The sequence below is a fragment of the Primulina tabacum genome, chromosome 3 (genome assembly GCF_025594145.1).
Source record: "Primulina tabacum isolate GXHZ01 chromosome 3, ASM2559414v2, whole genome shotgun sequence".
Classification (NCBI taxonomy): Eukaryota; Viridiplantae; Streptophyta; class Magnoliopsida; order Lamiales; family Gesneriaceae; genus Primulina; species Primulina tabacum.
Genome location: NC_134552.1, coordinates 12521822 through 12540056, shown reverse-complemented (window position 1 = coordinate 12540056; position 18235 = coordinate 12521822). Strand labels below are relative to the sequence as shown.

General features: G+C 37.4%; 2 protein-coding genes across 2 annotated transcripts; one reads left to right on the top strand and one right to left on the bottom strand.

Annotated features, from left to right (window-relative positions):
• Window positions 1-1271: 1271 nt before the first annotated feature.
• On the bottom strand, window positions 1272-4864 carry LOC142540450 (cell division cycle 5-like protein). Its single transcript, XM_075646608.1, is given in 3 exon segments — window positions 1272-1861; window positions 1864-4039; window positions 4601-4864. Coding segments are annotated over 3 exon segments (2601 nt in total). The 5' UTR covers window positions 4778-4864; the 3' UTR covers window positions 1272-1613.
• A 1274-nt stretch (window positions 4865-6138) lies between these two features.
• On the top strand, window positions 6139-17525 carry LOC142540449 (inositol phosphorylceramide glucuronosyltransferase 1-like). Its single transcript, XM_075646607.1, has 10 exons — window positions 6139-6544; window positions 7311-7431; window positions 12441-12626; window positions 12856-13019; window positions 13635-13742; window positions 13870-14007; window positions 14095-14202; window positions 14451-14736; window positions 14819-14942; window positions 17060-17525. Exons 1-10 carry the CDS (start codon window positions 6293-6295, stop codon window positions 17199-17201), a joined length of 1629 nt encoding a protein of 542 aa, XP_075502722.1. The 5' UTR covers window positions 6139-6292; the 3' UTR covers window positions 17202-17525.
• Window positions 17526-18235: the final 710 nt, after the last annotated feature.

Sequence of the window (18235 nt, the reverse complement as noted above, 5' to 3'; positions counted from 1 at the left end):
ATCAACGAAAGACTAAATAATGGAAAACATGCTTGTCGAAAAACCGAACATGTAATTTCACTCTATCGCCTATATAAAATTTATGGAAATTTTTGGAATTAAAATGATATTTTATCAGTTCAAAATAGCCAAATGGAATTTATAGTTGTTGATGTTTAACAAAACAATAATGAGGATTTATTTGTTCGGCTATAATCAACTACTAGTAAAGATAAATAAGGATCCAATTTGATGTCGAGTTGGTAAAGTAACTAAGTATCTGAGCAATGATCAATCATATAAACTATTGTATTATCACAATGTTTACACAATGCACACTAAATAATAATGACTTTGAATTCAGTCATTATAAGAAAAAAATATATAGATTCCATATTATGCAAGAAGTTACCAATTTATTGGCTCCAAAATATATATTTCGACTAGACTCGAAATTGATTCAGGGCACATGTAGCTGAAAAATAAGTGTTTAAGACATAAAAAAAACTATTATATATTCCCAACAGATATGTGTTGAGCCTGAACTGTAGATGTGTGTACAACTCGCATTTACCATAGAATGTCTTTTAGCAAGAAAGTAGCTTTTAATTTGGATGGTTATTGGAGTAGATTTGATGTTACAGATATATATATATATATCTTCGTGAGAAATGTTAGTTCGATTCATATTTAAGATAAAAAAAAATAACATAAAAAATATATTTTTTCATAATTCAAATCAAACACCATATCTATCTATTCACAATGAGTCAATTACAAGTTTTTTTAAAAAAACATTTTTATGAATTGTTATATCATTTAATACTCATGAAGAGTTCCAATTAAATTTGAAAACGTTATTAAAGTACAAGTCGACCAAATTCTTGAAATCTTATTCTAAGGGTGGGAGGATCCGAACCCAAATCATTACTCAAGTCATACTACATAAAGCAAGTTTATGTCTAGGACTAGACCCGGACCCATGTATGATTTTTGGGAGGTGTAATTTATTTAAAGAGACAAAATATTACATTTAATAGTTACTATCGTGGATTTTTAAACGTCATTAGGTTTATTGTTGATATATTTTTTGATGTTTAATTTAATTAATGTTTGCTTTAATAAGAATGATTTTTTTAGCTCAACACACGAGATCTCTGATAAGGGATTGTGCAGGTCAATTGAGTTTCAAATTTAATTTTCCAACTAAACAAAATCTACAATCGAGTTGAACCACTTGATTAAAATATCGAGTTGGATTCAGAACATCTTTTGCATAGGACCAATCACCATTAATATAAAATATAACTTTTATACAGTAACTTTGTGTGTAAGTTGGAGAACATATCATCCATGGAAGATAACGTCAAATACGTTGCTGAGAATACTAAATTTACAACAATCATCACAATACAATTCGTAAACAAAATGTGAATCCGCGAGAAACAAAGCTAATCTCTTCAATACATGACTTCCATGCATTTGAACAAATTATTGGTGGCTGACATGTTTCCCGTAGAAACCAAATCCAAATGGATCGACATTTTCGCCCCATGTTCATCTCTAGAATGCAAATATCGACAGCTCTTGTTACAAACAAATAGACATGCCAATATTTTTCGAGACAATTAATTTCATGCATCGTCTTTCGAGACATCAGAAGTATCAACTTCCATAGAGTTTATTTCATCAGTGATGGCTGAAGGTGCTGACGTCTCGAGATCCTGTGCAGCGGATTGATCAGCAGTCTCCACCTCGGCACTCGACGATAGGTGGTAGTTGTCTTCTGTAGCAGTTTCCTCCCGTCTTTTTGATTGTAATCGGTACAAATCTATCAAATTCTGAACCCTTTCGAGTTCTGGTAATAGATCACCATAGCGTTCTGTAAAATATGCTCGAGATCCTTTTGTTTCTGAACTTCTTCCCAAAGGTTACTGATCCTCCGTGTGGCTGCTAGTTGTTCTTGCTTCTGCAAAGTAAGGAAGCACTCAAGTTCTGTTCCTGCAGTATCCATCTGCTTGAAGGTTGCCTCGATCTGTGTCCAGAGTTTTCCAGCTCTCATTTGATAGCCATTAGTAAGAACTTTAATCTTCTGCTCATGCCGTAGAGCCTTTTTAGCATCATCATCCATCCTCTTCCTTATATTTTCGAACTCATTTTGAAAAGCGGTGAGTCTCTCCACGTTGTTGGCAACGCTCGACAGACCATAGCCATCACGAGTGGGAAAGTACATGATATCATTTAAACAAGTTTCATGTGCCTCTATGTACTCATCGAGTGATTCCTTTTCGTGGCCCATAGCCATTCGAATGAACTGGACCTCCTCCTTTATTAATGCGTCAGATTCTTTCAGCTCATGTTCTTCAAAGTCTTCAATTGAAGGAGCAGGCACAGACTTCCCATTCGAGGCACGTTTAGACCCTTTTTTCTTCTCTTTAGCAGGTTTCTCTTCCGATGGATATTTCACTTCATCATGTTCCAGTAACAATAGAAGCTCTCTTCGTATTAACTCATCGGCCTGCTCAATTAATGTTGGAGGTACAACAGAGCTTTTGTCTTCATCAGCTCTAATCAAAGACCCCCTAATAAGTTCCAGCGAAGATGGTGGGGGTCTAGGTAGTTCGCTTTGCAGCACTTTCGATCTTTTCTCAAGTAATGCTTGTTGTCTCGCTTCTTCCTCAGCCTTTTCTCGAGTTATCCTGTCGGACATATCCTCCTCAATTTTCTCCTCAGGTTCTTCATCCTCTTCGGGGAAGGATTGGACAACTATCTGGTAATCGTTTTTGGGTTGTGGAAGGGTTTTCAATCCAGAGACCAGTTCCTTCCTCAAATCAGATTGCCTTAACCTGCCACGGTCATGTATATCTATTTCTTCATTAATGTGCAGCTCATCCCTCATTGGAGTACCTTTGGGGGTCATGCTAACAGAATTATACCCATCATGTGAAGGTGTCATGTTAATTCTAGGAGTAAGTCCCGCACCTCCAGGAGTTGCTGAAGGAGTCAAGAGGGGATTTGGAGTTGCAATATCCTTTTTCCTAGGAGTGACTCCAGAAAAGTCTGATGGGTGCAACAATGGATTTTCTCCACCAAGCAGGGGAGTTTGAGATTGAGTCAATCTCCGCTGGTTCTCAGCCTCCATCATAATGGCATCCTGCTTGCTTGCAGGAGTTCTCTGAGGTGTTCGCATTGAAGGCATACCCTGCTGGGATGTCTGTGCATAGTTTGCAAGAAGAGAACGTGTTGCAGCATTCCCTTCTGTTAATTCTTCACTCCCAATAAGATCACTGGCAATCCCCATCTTAGCAATCGCTTCTAGTTCATGGTCTGGGATCTGTGGTGCAGGGAGATTAAGTTTAGATCTTTTTCTTACTGTTTCAGGATCATTGAGCTTGTTGGCTTGTAGTATTGCTGATGGAGTATCCTGTCTCTGAGCAATTTTGTTCCTCGCAATGTCCTGCTTTCTAAGACGTGCTTCCCGTTCAACTCTTCTTTCACCTTCAAGTTCTTCAATGGTGGTTGGGAAACTGACTGGTTCAGCTGGACGATCTTCATCAGCAACATCATAAAAGCCTGGAGGAGGTTTCTTTTCAAAGGGAATTTCTGCATTGTAGTCAATTCCCCTTCTCTTTCTCTTCCTTTTCCGGATGTCAATTCCAGCAGCTTTTAATTCTCTCCTTTTCTGCAACGAAGCAAGTCGTCGGGCCTCTTCAAGTTGCTTTTCTCTAGCTTTCCTCTTTGCCTTTTTGCCTCTTGTGTTGGCCAACCGAGCTCGTGCTTCAGAAAGCATCTCTTTCTCATCCTCGTCCATATCCACAGGATCAGGACGAGCTGGCTTAGATTCCGGATTTGGGTCAATCTCTCCTGGCCGCAATTTCCTTGGGTCGTCACCAGGTTCATAGTTCTCATCCTTAGCACATGCTGTGTCCAAGAGCTTCTCATATCGTTCAAGGCACTGTGATGGAGTACGACCCACAATCGGGGCAATAGTTCTCCACTGTGTGGGCATGAGCTTAGCAAGATGCAACAGTTTTTCATCTTCTTCTCTGGTCCACTCAGTCTACATAGCACATACACAGACGCGTGTCATTTATCTAACACAGTAAACATGGATCACATAATCCAAGTTACAATGACTATAACGTTCAAAACCTTCTACAAAACTTCTCTAGTGGAAAATTTGGATTGCATTACAATACACAAGAAAGAATACATGAAATTATAGCAAAAGCAAAAAACAAATCATCACTCTTTCAGGTGCAAAAGCGTTAACAGTCTCTTAAGTTTGCATGCACGTGGATACATACATCAGATAACACATAATCAACCCTTCCCAGAGTTTGCAAGAACAAGGAAAAAGAAAAAGTAATAAAATCGTAATGGCTCATAGAAGAAATGGAAACGTGTTATCAGCTAAAATCAGCAACAGTAGTTCCATCCAAATAATTCAAATCCCCAATTTTCCCCAGTTTCTTCTATCACTATTTCACTCTCTCCCCTAATCTGACTTTCCCGCCTTCACTCCGATACATGTTGTTTCCATTCAGTCCAACTACTTTCACAACTAAATTACACAATACTTCCAAAAACACCAAAGTTGTAACATTAATCGAACTCTTACCTTTTTGATTGAGGGGTCCAGCCACTCGTACCAACGCGCCTTGCACTGCTTCGCGGATTTACGAACTAAAAGAGACGAAATTCGTGCCCACTGATTCTTCCCATACTTCATCACCGCCGCCTTCAATATCTCATCTTCGGTGTTTTTCCAAACACCGCCTTTAATCATGATCCTCATCTTCGCAACGATTTTCGATATCCCCTGTCGCCGTATCTAGGGTTTGCTGGAAAATTTGTGTGCGAAGTGAGGAGATAGTGGGTGTATAGTATACAGATTACAGGATGGCGATCCTTGTCTAGGGGTTTTATGGGTTCAAATATAAAAAACAAAAAAACAAAATATTTTTATTAAAAAAAATATAACGGCAATTTCCATATAAATCCTCAAAGTCACTTCGTTAGGATTCAATAATAACTATATATTATCTATACTATTTATATTATTATTATATTATTGAATATGAGATTTTTCAAGTAACTACTCTACGACCAAGATATTTCATTTTATAATTATATTTTTTATCTTATTAAAAATTTTCTCAAGTCATTTGATATTTTAGATTAAAAAAATATAAACAAAACTTCTCTTATAAATCGAACAACTCTTTTGAATTTAAAATAATTTTGTATTCATTATTTAATATTATTTGATCAAATTAAAATAATAATAACACATGTAACACGTGTGTATTTTTTACTAGTTGAAATAAAAAAGAAACGAGAATATTTCTTTCACTTCATTGTTAACAATCACAACAGAGTAAGCGGAAATTCACATGTCCAAGATCCCGACTCCTTTCAAAATTAAATGAGTGCAAAAAAAAAAAAACATGTTTAAGTTAATTTTTTTTTGTAATTTTCATATTTTAATTAATAAAACATTTCCTATTTTTATCTATAATTTTGAAATGATTAATGGATCTCTTGTACGATGAGAATGATCAATTTTGCTCCTATTTACAATAATATATAATATTTTTTCATGATCTAAATATGAGACTCCGTTAACAAAATTGACTCGTGATACCCTTTTTTGTTAAATATTTACATCACAATTTTGCATAAAAATATTCTATTTAATATTCATATATATAAGTAAATGTTATAATTCAAATCGAATTTATGAAAATAACTTTTAATTTCTAATCATAAAAACGCTCGTGTTTTCATTCACTAATCTATTCTATTCTATTATATATTTTATTAAAGTTGAGGACATGATAGTAACCATTTAGGAAGGACACTAACTTTTTCTTTCAATTTTACCCTTTTATGATACTAATATTACATTTTTGTTTTTTGTTTTTAAATTTCAACACACACTTTTATTTTTATTTTTTATTTCAACAATTCAAATATCAATTTTGTCCCTGAATAATTAGTCAAACTTCACTTTAGTCTATCGATAATGATAAAAAAACTGTACACACATGTATCGCGTGTACAGAGTAACTAATTTTAAATAAATAATTGCACATTTTACCTTAAAAAAAATTCAACTAAAATACTTTTTTTAAAATCACTAAAATACATTAGAATCAATTAAGAACGACAAAGTTGACAAGTCTTCGTTGGACGGTTGGAGACGACAAGAAAGACCTGGGTAAAACGATTGTGGAAATCCCAACCCTTTTTGCCTTAAATTCGATCGGCGGATCTTTCGAAACCTTCTCAAAATACCATTCGAAGGATTATGGAATCGAATAAGTTAAAACCAGGATTTACTCTTTCGCTGTTATTGATTGTGATGATTGGAGTATGCAGTTGCGATAAAACTTTGGGATCTCAGAATTCGAAAGAAGCTTACGTCACCTTACTCTATGGAGATGAATTCCTACTCGGCGTGCGGGTTTTGGGGAAGTCGATTCGCGAGACGGGTTCTACCAAGGATATGGTTACTTTGGCTTCGGATGGAGTCTCCAATTATGCTAAAAAGTTGCTTAAGGTTTCTTTTATTTTCTCCCTTATTTATTTATTTTTGCTTCAAAGATAGATTGTACAGACTGTATGCTACGAATATGCGATGCTTCTTTTTGGTTTTGAGTATTGTAGTGGCTGTACCTTGGTTTGAGCTTTTTGTGATTAAGGACGATGCTGGCTTTATATGTTGTGGAGATTAGGATAATCGGATTTCAAGCTTAAATTTTGCATCTTGGGTAGCTTTTTTTTTCCTTCGTCAGTATTGGGATATTTTTTTCATTTAAAGTGTATTTTGAATTCAAAGTAATGAGTGAGTTGCTTGCCCTTATTAAACTTCAAGTAGATTCCATAACAGTACTTTCCTATAAAAATTCTTTAATCTTTGAGACATTACCTTACTAACTAAATGATGTTGTGATACAGTTCGGGTAGTTCAGTATATTTGATGAATTCATGATATGAAGTTATTGCTCCGAAATTAAGTTGCGACGAAATCAGTGTAGAATGTATTGCTTTTTTAACATGGGCAGCACAAGTATTTCAATGGGTCTCAGTCCCGTGCTTTTGAAGCTCTAAATAAATTTTTGTGTGAACCTTACCTTTTTTTACCAAAAGGAAGGGTCTTTGGTAGATTCTTCTATTTCAAGTCTTGGAACCAGGGACATTGGTTCATTGATCCTTATTTTGGATAATGAAGTAAGTGTTGAGATGCTGATGATAACGATGATAGTGCAGGTGCTCTTTATTTATTTTAATTATTTCAATTGTTATAATTGGTTTCTATCATGCAGGCAGATGGCTGGATTGTGAAAACAATTAGTTTGTTGGAAAATCCCAATCAAGTACGTCCTTCAAGGTTTTGGGGAGTGTACACAAAGCTTAAGATATTCAATATGACAGACTACAAAAAAGGTGATCACCATTTGTATTAACAATGAGGCAGTAAATCTGTTGTAGGTTAAATTCTTCTATAATTTACGTGTTTTATAAAACTTGCTGGAATTTTTCCTTTTTGATGATTGATTGATGGTCATTTTAAATATAGATAATGAAGTTTTGAGAGAGAATAATTCTAATCATCACATACACGATCAAGGAACACAGTACATAAATACACAATAGATTACATCTAATTCCTAACAGCTAATTCCTAAAGAATAGGAATGGATACAGCAAGATCCCCAAAAATAGGAACCAACAAATCAGCCTATGATAAGATATGATATACGCTATCAGCCTAAGATACAAGATAAGATCTACGCTAGTTTGACTAACAACACTTCCCCCTCAAACTAGCCGATAAATACTTGTAAGACCAAGTTTTATCATTAGCTCGGTAAAGTTGGGACGAAATAGAGCCTTTGTAAGGATGTCGGCAACTTGCTGTCGTGAGGGAACATAAGTCAATCTTATCACATTACTCTCGATCTTCTCACTAATGAAGTGCCTGTCAATCTCGACATGCTTTGTTCTGTCGTGATGAACATGATTTTTGGCTATAGCAATGGCTGATTGGTTATCGCACATTAGATGAATAGGGCCTGATGTTGAGATTTTCATCTCCTTTAGGAGACGATCCAACCACATTCCTTCACATATCCCTTGAGCTAAAGCACGGAATTCAGATTCCGCGCTACTTCTAGCAACCACGTGTTGCTTCTTGCTTTGCCAAGTAACAAGATTGCCCCAAACAAATGAACAAATCCCTGAAGTAGATTTTCGGTCACTTGGTGAACCGGCCCAATCAGCGTCAGTATATACCTCTATAGATCTGTTAGGTTACTTCATAAACATGAGGCCTTTCCCTGGATCAGCTTTGAGGTATCTAAGGATACGATATACCGCCTCCATGTGAACATCTGAAGGATCACTCAAGAACTGACTTACTCGGCTAACAGAGAAACTAATGTCAGGACGCGTGTGAGTGAGATAGATTAACTTCCCTACGAGGCGCTGATATTGACCTTTATCAGCTGCGGCTTCTTCAGTTCGAGGCATCAGGCGTGTGTTTGGATCCTATTGGAGTATCAACCGGCCTACATCCACTCATTCCTGTTTCATGGAGCAAATCCATCACATATTTGCGTTGAGACACAGAAATTCCCTTTGTAGACCGAGCCAGTTCTAAGCCGAGAAAATACCTTAGGTGCCCCAAATCTTTGATTTCAAATTCTCTTGCGAGAAGGCCTTTCAACCGCCGTGACTCATCATTGTTATTCCCGGTGAGGATGATGTCATCTACATATACAATAATGATGGTGATACACCCATCATCAAAGTACTTATAGAAAAGAGTATGATCAGCCTGCGACTGAGAATAGTTGTCCTGTTTCAACACCTTGGTGAACCTCTCAAACCATGCACGAGGAGATTGCTTGAGTCCGTACAAGGCTTTCTTGAGACGACACACTTTTCCTGTTGTTTGCTCAGATTCAAATCCCGGGGGAACATCCATGTAAACTTCTTCAATTAAGTTACCATTCAAGAATGCATTCTTCACGTCAATTTGGAACAAAGGCCATTCTTGATTCGCCGCAATACAGAGCAAGACCCGGATAGTGTTGAGTTTAGCAACCGGTGCGAAAGTCTCTTGGTAATCAATACCATACTTTTGTGTGTACCCTTGTGCCACAAGACGAGCTTTGAAACGATCAATGCTTCCATCTGCCTTTTGTTTCACTGAGTACAACCACCTACACCCTACAGGTTCGCTTCCCTGGAGGAAGTTGAGTTAAGATCCATGTTTCATTATTTTGCAGGGCCCGATACTCTGGTAGAGTAGCTGATTTCCACTCCGGAATCTTCATCGCCTCGTGAACAGATCTCGGAATGGAAATCTCATCTAATGCCGTCACACAAGCTCTGTATTTGGTAGACAGGTTGGAGTATGACACGAATCTCTGGATAGGGTGATTGGTGCAGGTCCGAGTACCTTTCCTCAGAGCAATAGGAAGTTCTGGACTATGATCATCTCCTGGTGGACTCGGTTGCTGGTTTTGTTCAGGCAAGCTTACTCGTTGTCTCCGAGTGTACATTTTGATTGATTCATCGGGAAGAGGAAGGTGTTTGGGATAAACACACGGAGATAAGGTGGATGAATTAGGATCAGGAGTGACAGCAGGCAATCGGAATTGGAACAGAAACCGGAGTTGTGTTTGGAAGGGGTGTGTGATCAGTGTTTTCAAGAAGAGATTCCCAATTGTGTGATTCATAAGTAGTGTGGTTCTCCCCCTGAATTACACTATTGGAAAAATAGGGCTTATCCTCAAAGAATGTAACATCCATTGAGTGAAAAAATTTTTGCGTAGTTGGACAGAAACACTTGTACCCTTTCTTGGATGGAGAATATCCTAGAAAAATGCAACGAATCGAGCGAGCATCAAGCTTACCACGATGTTGAGAATGGACATGAACAAAGGCCGTACTACCAAAAACTTTGAAATGTATCTTTGTGATTAAGTGGCTACTAAGGTATAGGGACAGAAACACATCTAATGGACTCTTGAACTTAAGAACACGAGAGGGAAGGCGATTGATTAAATATGTGGCTGTAAGAACTGCTTCACCCCAAAATTTTTTAGGTACATTAGATTGAAAGAGGAGAGAACGAGACATGTCGAGGATGTGGCGATTCTTTCTTTCCGCGACACCGTTCTGTTGTGGAGTATCCACACATGAACTTTGTTGCACGATACCGCGAGATTGAAAGAAAGGGCTGAGAGTTGTATTAAAAAATTCCCTAGCATTATCAGTTTTTACCACTTGAATATTTGTTTGAAATTGTGTTTGAACCATGGCATAAAAGTTTTTAAAGATCGCTATTGTTTCAGACTTATCTTTCATGAGGAAGGTCCAACTTAAACGAGTATGATCATCAACAAGCAAGAGAAACCATCTAGCCCCGGTGATATTTGGAATCCGATTTGGACCCCAAATGTCACCGTGAATGAGAGAGAAGGGTGTGCTTGGTTTGTATGGCACCGGTGAATATATGCCACGAGTGTGTTTGGAAAATTGACAAATATCACAGTGAAATAAGTTCGGATTTTTATTGATGAACATGGAAGGATACAATTTTTTTAGATATGAAAAATTGGGATGGCCAAGACGATAGTGCCACAACATGATTGCACTATCTTTATTGGACTGACTTCCTAATTGGCTTTCTAATTTATTGATTGACCAACACTGAGGACTGTCACACATTCTCGGTTTAGGTTTGATTTGTAGGAGATAGATGCCGGAACAAAGTCTAGCACTGCCAATCGTCTTCCCCGAGCTCATATCCTGAAACACACAACAATTCGAATGGAAAGTGGTCACACATTTAAGGTCACAATTGAGTTTGCTCACTGAGATAAGATTACAGTCAATAGTAGGAACAAACAACACAGATTGAAGGACAATAGATTCAGAGATACGAATTTGGCCTTCTCCAATTACTCGGGTGCGTGTGCCATCTGCTATACGCACTGTTTGGTAGTTGGTACAAGGAGAATAAGTGGAAAATAAGGATCTGTCACCTGTCATGTGATCTGAAGCTCCGGAGTCGACAATCCATGGAGTAGAGGATGACTGAGACACATGAAGGCCAACACCAGTCGATTGAATTCCCACATGAGTGAACATCTTCTGTAGGGCATCCATTTGATCTTTGGTGAAGGGAGTGGGTGCATGATGGGAAGGCTGTGTGACTGTGTTTGCACGTGCCTCTCGTTCTTGGTTCCGATTTGGCTTCCAATCAAGAGGCTTGCCATGAATTTTCCAACACGTTTCTTTTGTATGGCCTGGCCTCTTGCAATGATCACACCAAGGTCGACCTTTTGGATGATTGTTGCTGTTGTTGCGGGAGGCAAGGGCTGTGAGGTCAGTGAGGGTGTCACTAGTGGAGATGAGGGCAGAGGCTTCGATGGTTAGTTGACTGTCTGATTGGCTGAGTATGACACGTTTACGGCTCTCTTTTCGGCGGACTTCAGAGAATACTTCACGAAGGGCTAGTAGAGGTTTAGACCCGAGGATACGGCCTCGCACATCATCAAGAGTCTTGTTTAGACCCATAAGGAATTTGAATATGCGCTTGGTCTCGATAATTTGGCGAAAGAAGACACTGTCGTCAGCACACTTCCACTTATATGACTGGAAGAGATCTAGTTGTTGCCAATATCGGGTAAGGGTGGTGAAGTACAATGTGACAGATTGCTCACCTTGACGTAGATCTTGCAGTGTGCTTTCAATGTGAAAAAGTTCAATAGTGTTTTCGCTGCTGGAGAAAGTATCACGGGCCGCATCCCAAATTTCCTTCGCTGTAGTGTACAACAGGAAGTTCTCGCCAATTCTATGGTCATCGAGTTGATTAACCAAGACATGACAAGATTGTTTTCAGTATGCCATGCTTTGAAAGTCGGGTCACTTTGACTCGGCTGAACAGCAACACCAGTGAGGTAATCATCTCGTCCTCGTCCACTGATGAACATCATCATGGATTGGGACCATTGGAGATAGTTTTTATCAGTCAATTTATGACTGATGATAAAACTAGTTATAGGACTGTTTTCAGAAGGATTAGAAGAAGAGGAGGGAAACGGAACAGATCCCTTTGGAGTTTTCTCAGATTCATCACCCATGGCTCTGATACCATGAAGTTTTGAGAGAGAATAATTCTAATCATCACATACACGATCAAGGAACACAGTACATAAATACACAATATAGTACAGCTAATTCCTAACAGCTAATTCCTATAGAATAGGAATGGATACAGCAAGATCCCCAAAAATAGGAACCAACAAATCAGCCTATGATAAGATATGATATACGCTACCAGCCTAAGATACAAGATAAGATATACGCTAGTTTGACTAACAACAGATAATTCGATGGTTCATGGCCGTTCTTAATGTTATTACTTTGTGTTTTGGCAGTGGTGTATCTTGATGCTGATACAATCGTGGTTAAGAGCATCGAAGATCTTTTCAAGTGTCGAAACTTTTGTGCCAACTTAAAGCATTCAGAAAGGCTGAATTCAGGAGTGATGGTGGTTGAACCGTCAGAAGAATTGTTCAATGACATGATGACCAAAGTGACCACCATGTATTCTTACACTGGAGGTATAGCATATTGGTGTTCCTCCATTTCTGTGGTTTTTTTGGTGAATACATGCTGTGTGAATAATACTTTGTAGTTTGATATGACTATTTGTGTCATTAAATTAAGATGGAAATGTCATGTTTACCTTGAATAATTGTTTTAATGCTAAATTGTTCAAATAATTGTTATGAGGACTATCGAGTTTCTTTCTTCTCCTTTTTATTCCAAACTTTTCCCCGTACTCTGCAGGTGACCAAGGATTTCTCAACTCATACTACCCCGACTTTGCCAGTGCACGCATTTTTGACCCACATTTATCCCCAGAGGAGTTGAAATCTAGACCCATTCCCAAAATGGAGAGACTTTCTACTCTATACAATGCAGATGTTGGCCTTTACATGCTTGCCAATAAGGTAACATCTCATAGCTCCATAGCTGATTTTGTTTTTGTTTACGGATGTGACTAATTTAGAAGGGAGGAAGTAGACGCTGTGAAAAAAAAAGTTAAGTAATTGTCAATTGTTGCTCCCGTGTATTACAACACAGTTATTTCAGGCTGGCAAGCTGGCTCAAGGAAGGTGCCTGTTCAGTACATTTGTGACTCTTTCTATTTTACTTGTCACTTTTGTGTGTTTCCAAACACTCTTCTTTTTATTGGTATATGGGTTGGGTGGCGTAATTATTCCTCATATTTATCTAATATTTACGAAGAAAAGATTTAACATGCGCTTCACCAGAAGTTTAATCTGAAAAATGTGCTTTATGAGTTGAGACTTTATATAGGTTTTACAGGAGCTGGACTGATAATATTCCATTAGATTTCGATGTCTCTTAAAAATTGGTGGTGGATATTAACAGTTGAAATTGCGGTAGTATGTACATTTGGATTAAGAATGTTAAGGTGCAATAAGAGGCATGTACTAGAGGAAGTCCGGTAGTTACCGGACTCCCTGAATTTCTTCATCTCCTATCCCATGTCTACCGAAAATCCTCAGATTTTTCTCTTTTTTGGTTGTCCAAACGTGTAGTGGATGGTTGATGAGGAAGAACTCCGTGTTATTCATTATACACTTGGTCCTCTCAAGCCTTGGGATTGGTGGACGTCTTGGCTTGTTAAGCCAGTCGATGTCTGGCAGGTAAATTATTGAAATTTTAAGTCGACATATTATTGAGATTCGTCTGCTTTTTATTGTTGGATGCAATACTTGTGTATATCCTACATCACCTTGGTTGACTAGTTTAGTTTTTGCTGATATAACCCAGAATGTTAGGGTAAAGCTTGAAGCAAGTCTTCCAGGAACTGGTGGGGGTCAAAATCCAAAAGATGATGTAGTAGTCAAGTTTCTAATTCTGCTTCCATTTGTGTTCCTGGTTTTCTGTTATTATCGCTCCTTTTTACAGGTTCGGAGCTATAATATTCGTTTTCATTAAATGCTTGTAAATGTGCTCTTTACTCTCTATATTTGAAATGGTTGCTCATACACACAGACACGATCATTGTTTGATCATATTAGACACCTCGTCTACAAGTTGAGATCTGGAGGTATTCTTAGTTACTCTGCGGTCAGTTCCTCTACCATCAGCTCTAGTCAGCAGGTGTGTTATACTCCCCAGCTTAAGATTATGCTGAAATATTCTTTTTAAGATTATGTGGATGATCCTTAATTCCAATTTTCGTAAAAGGAACTTGCTGCACTAAGATACATTGTCTATTCTCTGCATGCTGATATTGCAATCTATTTAGCACTGGTGATACTCTCTGATGTACACATAACAATAAATTGTTGAGCTGTATTCTATACATTCTGATTTTTATTTTCACGTGATGGTGTATTGTGATACAGTTCCCAAATGCTACCTATAATAAGGTGCCTGTTTTTCTTGGTGCGATGTCAGTGGTTATATGCTTCGCTGCGGCAATTTTGTCGCTTGCACTCTCGATGTTGATCGTGCCTCGGCAAATAATGCCATGGACTGGTTTGCTTCTTGTGTATGAATGGACCTTCACAATTTTCTTCATACTGTTTGGAAGTTATCTGCATGTTATCCATCGATGGGGAAAGCATGCGGCCAATCAAGCATCATCATTTTCATCTAATCCTGCGTCATACGATCATGATTCTGGAAAAGGTATATACATGCAAGGAAATACCTAGTTTAGCATGTTCGTGTATCCATATGACTGGAGTTATAGTGTTTGGTTTGTCTTCAGGTCATCTAAGACAAATATCGTCTTGTGATGCCTCTGCATGGTATTATGGACTTGGGATGGCATCACTAGCTTTGGCAGCTCCTCTATTACCTTGTCTTTTTGGGATCACTGCTTTATTTTCAAGGTATTTTTGTGTGTTAATGACATTATCTTTCAACTTTTGTAACTTTAGTTGTAAGAAATTCTAAATTTTGCACCATTTCAGCTTTGGTTGATGGTTGTGTGAATATTGATTAGATAGAACTAGGCTTGCTAAGATGTTCGTTTTATCTGCTCTCTAGTCTCCAGTGATCTGCTGTTTGACCTGCTTTTGAGTTGGATTATTCCTGTAGTATCAATTTACATGTCGGATATTAAACAATTGCTTAGTTAAGTTTTTCATGATGGTGATATTATTTATTTCATATTTTAGATTTAGTTCTTAATTCTTTTATTTCTAGTGAATGTTAAAATGTTGTGGAGGACAAAAAGATAAATCGTGAAGTTGGATTGAATTTTGGCCCTTTAAGCATTTGAGAACTAACCGTAAAGTTCCGTTTAAACATTGACCCCTTCAAGTGGTTGACAAAGGACACGTGAAATTTTGGATAGCTATCACTTGAGACAAATAATGATGGATATGGTGAAGTTAAGGACCCAAGTGAAATATGATGCTCTGTGAAGATTTGTTTAAAATATGAAGCTTATTATTCTGATTACTCATCTGTTAAATTGTGGGTTTTCAATCTTTAAACGCCTTTCTAAAACTCAAGTCATTGGTTCCAAGCCTTTTCCTTTGGATTCCTATGACGGCTAAGTGTTGAATTCTGAGTTGTCAAGGACAGGTGATGAAATGCTCGAGTTTGATTCTTTTATATTTGAAATGCTAATTCCTGTGTTGGTTTAGTCATAATTCTTAATATTTCTAACTTTTAGAACGCCTCAGAATATGGCAGGAAGATTGGATCCAATGAAGTAGTGTCTAACAAATGGTCCTATTGTCTAGACATTTGAAAGTGATGGTACATTGCATCACAAACTCAGATTTCCTTGGGAAGCGCTATAGTGCCTGTATACAATAAGATAATGTGCCCATAAAATTATACGTAGAGTGGTCGTAAATGTGCTCGAGTTCACATGATTTATCAGCTGCTTGTTTGAACTAGATCTTAGAACTTGTTGCTAACTATGGGTGGGTGCTATTTTCGCTTACTCTCTTTGTTAAAGAGGAAGGACATGATGAACCCTCTTGGCAGCAATCCGTGATGATTTAGATGGTTTATCACCGACTATTGAGTCTCGATGTTGTATAAAGAACAATAGTTGTGTCAAAATATTACAGCAGCGATTGGCTAATAGTTGTTGGAGGATTGAACGATTGTCATTTTACCAAAAACTATAGCAGAAATTGTCGTTTGGCCGAAAACATAACATATAGTAATGCTGCAATTCAAATCTTTTAAACTGAACAGCAGCCCAAGGTCACAGTTCGATCGCTCTCTTAGCGGAGACAATTATTGCACACAACAGTCTCTCTCACAACAATTGACTCCGTTCAATTTATGTGAATCGAACACGTGAGCTCGACTCTGATGTCAATTGTAAGGTTATGATCGAATGTTTGTCGTTTTACCAAAAGTTACAGCTGATAGTAACGGTGCAACTCAAATATTTTAAATTGTATAACAACCCAAACACTACGGTTCGATCGTTTTCTTAACAGGAGCAGATATTGCACCCCAAGAGTTGTCATGATACATTTGTTTGAAATTATCAATTGATCATTTGTTTGCAGAGAATGATATGATATGTGGAAGTGTGTAAAAATTTCCTAAATTTTTAATTCCATGATTCTGACTTGTAATTTAATTATGGTTAATTAGGTTATTTTTTCCCCAGGAAACCTTTATTGCTGGTCTTATTGACGTTTTCTGTTTACTTCATGTGTTTCTCTCTGAAAGTGCATCAGACAAATGAATCTTGCTCGAATTTATGATCTTTCAGCATCCTACTGTTAATGTTTATTTGCTGATGCACTATTATTCTAATATTACTTAACTTGGATCTATATAGTTATTGGATTCCTGGCTTACCTATTTGCTAAAAAACCAGAAGTAATTATGGAAAATCGTATGAAGATTAGGGAGTGAATAATCTAGCGCCTACTGATCAGTATGTGAAATAGAATTTGATCTGCGGAACTGTCCAATGACCAACTTAACTATTAAGTCTTTATAGTGAATGATACATCTGGTTTAACAGGTTAGGCTTAATGGTTGTGGGAGCCCTTGTTTTGGCTTCATTTGCAACGTATGCCTCAGAACATCTTTCGATAAGAGCGTTTATCCGTGGTTATGAAGAGAGGGATGCGCAAAGAAACAGGACCTTCTGTTATTTCTGCTAGTTGGATGACTCAGTGTATTGAATTGTTTGACGACGCTTGGCTTGCCTGTATACACGGAGCAAGAGATGAAATACTGCTGGGAACCAGAACCTGACCTGAGATGAAGCTGTTGATCTTGTGTTAAGCTGGTAAAGAGTAACTGTGTTCAAAGGCTCTGTAATTTATTTTTGACAAAGTTTTCCATGTAATTATTTTTTTTTTTCTACGTTTGTTAGATCACCTGGCTTGAATGGCCCTTTTACAAAATTGGGGATGTAAATTGACATCATATATTCGGTTTATATTCCTCTAATTTTGCATGGGAACCAAATACATGTTGAAGTCTCTGTTTTTGCATGGATTTCTTGTGGTCGATCTTTTGTGTTTCTGTTTGGACCGAATGATTTGATTTTTTATGCAATGACGGCCGGAGATTTATCTAAACATAATCTAACTAACTAAACATAGGTGATATGATTTGAGGCAAAAGCTTGTGTCTCACAGGTCGTATTTTGTGATACGAATCTCTTATTTGAGTCATCCATGAAAAAATATTATTTTTTATGTTAAAAGTATTATTTTTTATTGTGAATATCGATAGAGTTGACATATCTCACAGATAAAGATTTGTGAGATCGTCTCACAAGAGACTTGCTCATTATTTGAACCTAATACCACTCTAATCTTGAGGTCTTACTCATTTAAGTGAATACATTTCAAATCATTCCACGAAACAAGTATTTCAAATCCGTTGTTATGAATTAAAAAAAATAACTTTCAAATTAAATAGATTTGCAAATTATCTATCTAAACAACTTAGTTCGATGAAGTCTTCAAAAAATAAGTCAATAAATATATTACCCATCATTTTCAATACCCATTACGACCATATATAAATAAAAAAGAAAAGACAATTGCATAGATGGATTGTCTAAAAGCTTTCCACTCGATAAGATGATTTTGGTGGCATTCGATGAATCATATCCACTAAGCTGCTATCCATTGATTTGATTTTTCCGACATATGGACCCTTCCATCGTACGACAAACGTAAAT

Excerpts from the sequence above, each read along its gene's own strand:
- LOC142540449 (XM_075646607.1), top strand. The coding sequence starts at position 6,293 with ATGGAATCGAATAAGTTAAAACCAGGATTTACTCTTTCGCTGTTATTG. Across the intron at positions 6,545-7,310 it reads ATGCTAAAAAGTTGCTTAAG|GCAGATGGCTGGATTGTGAA; the intron begins GTTTCTTTTATT and ends TCTATCATGCAG. Across the intron at positions 13,020-13,634 it reads TTTACATGCTTGCCAATAAG|TGGATGGTTGATGAGGAAGA; the intron begins GTAACATCTCAT and ends CCAAACGTGTAG.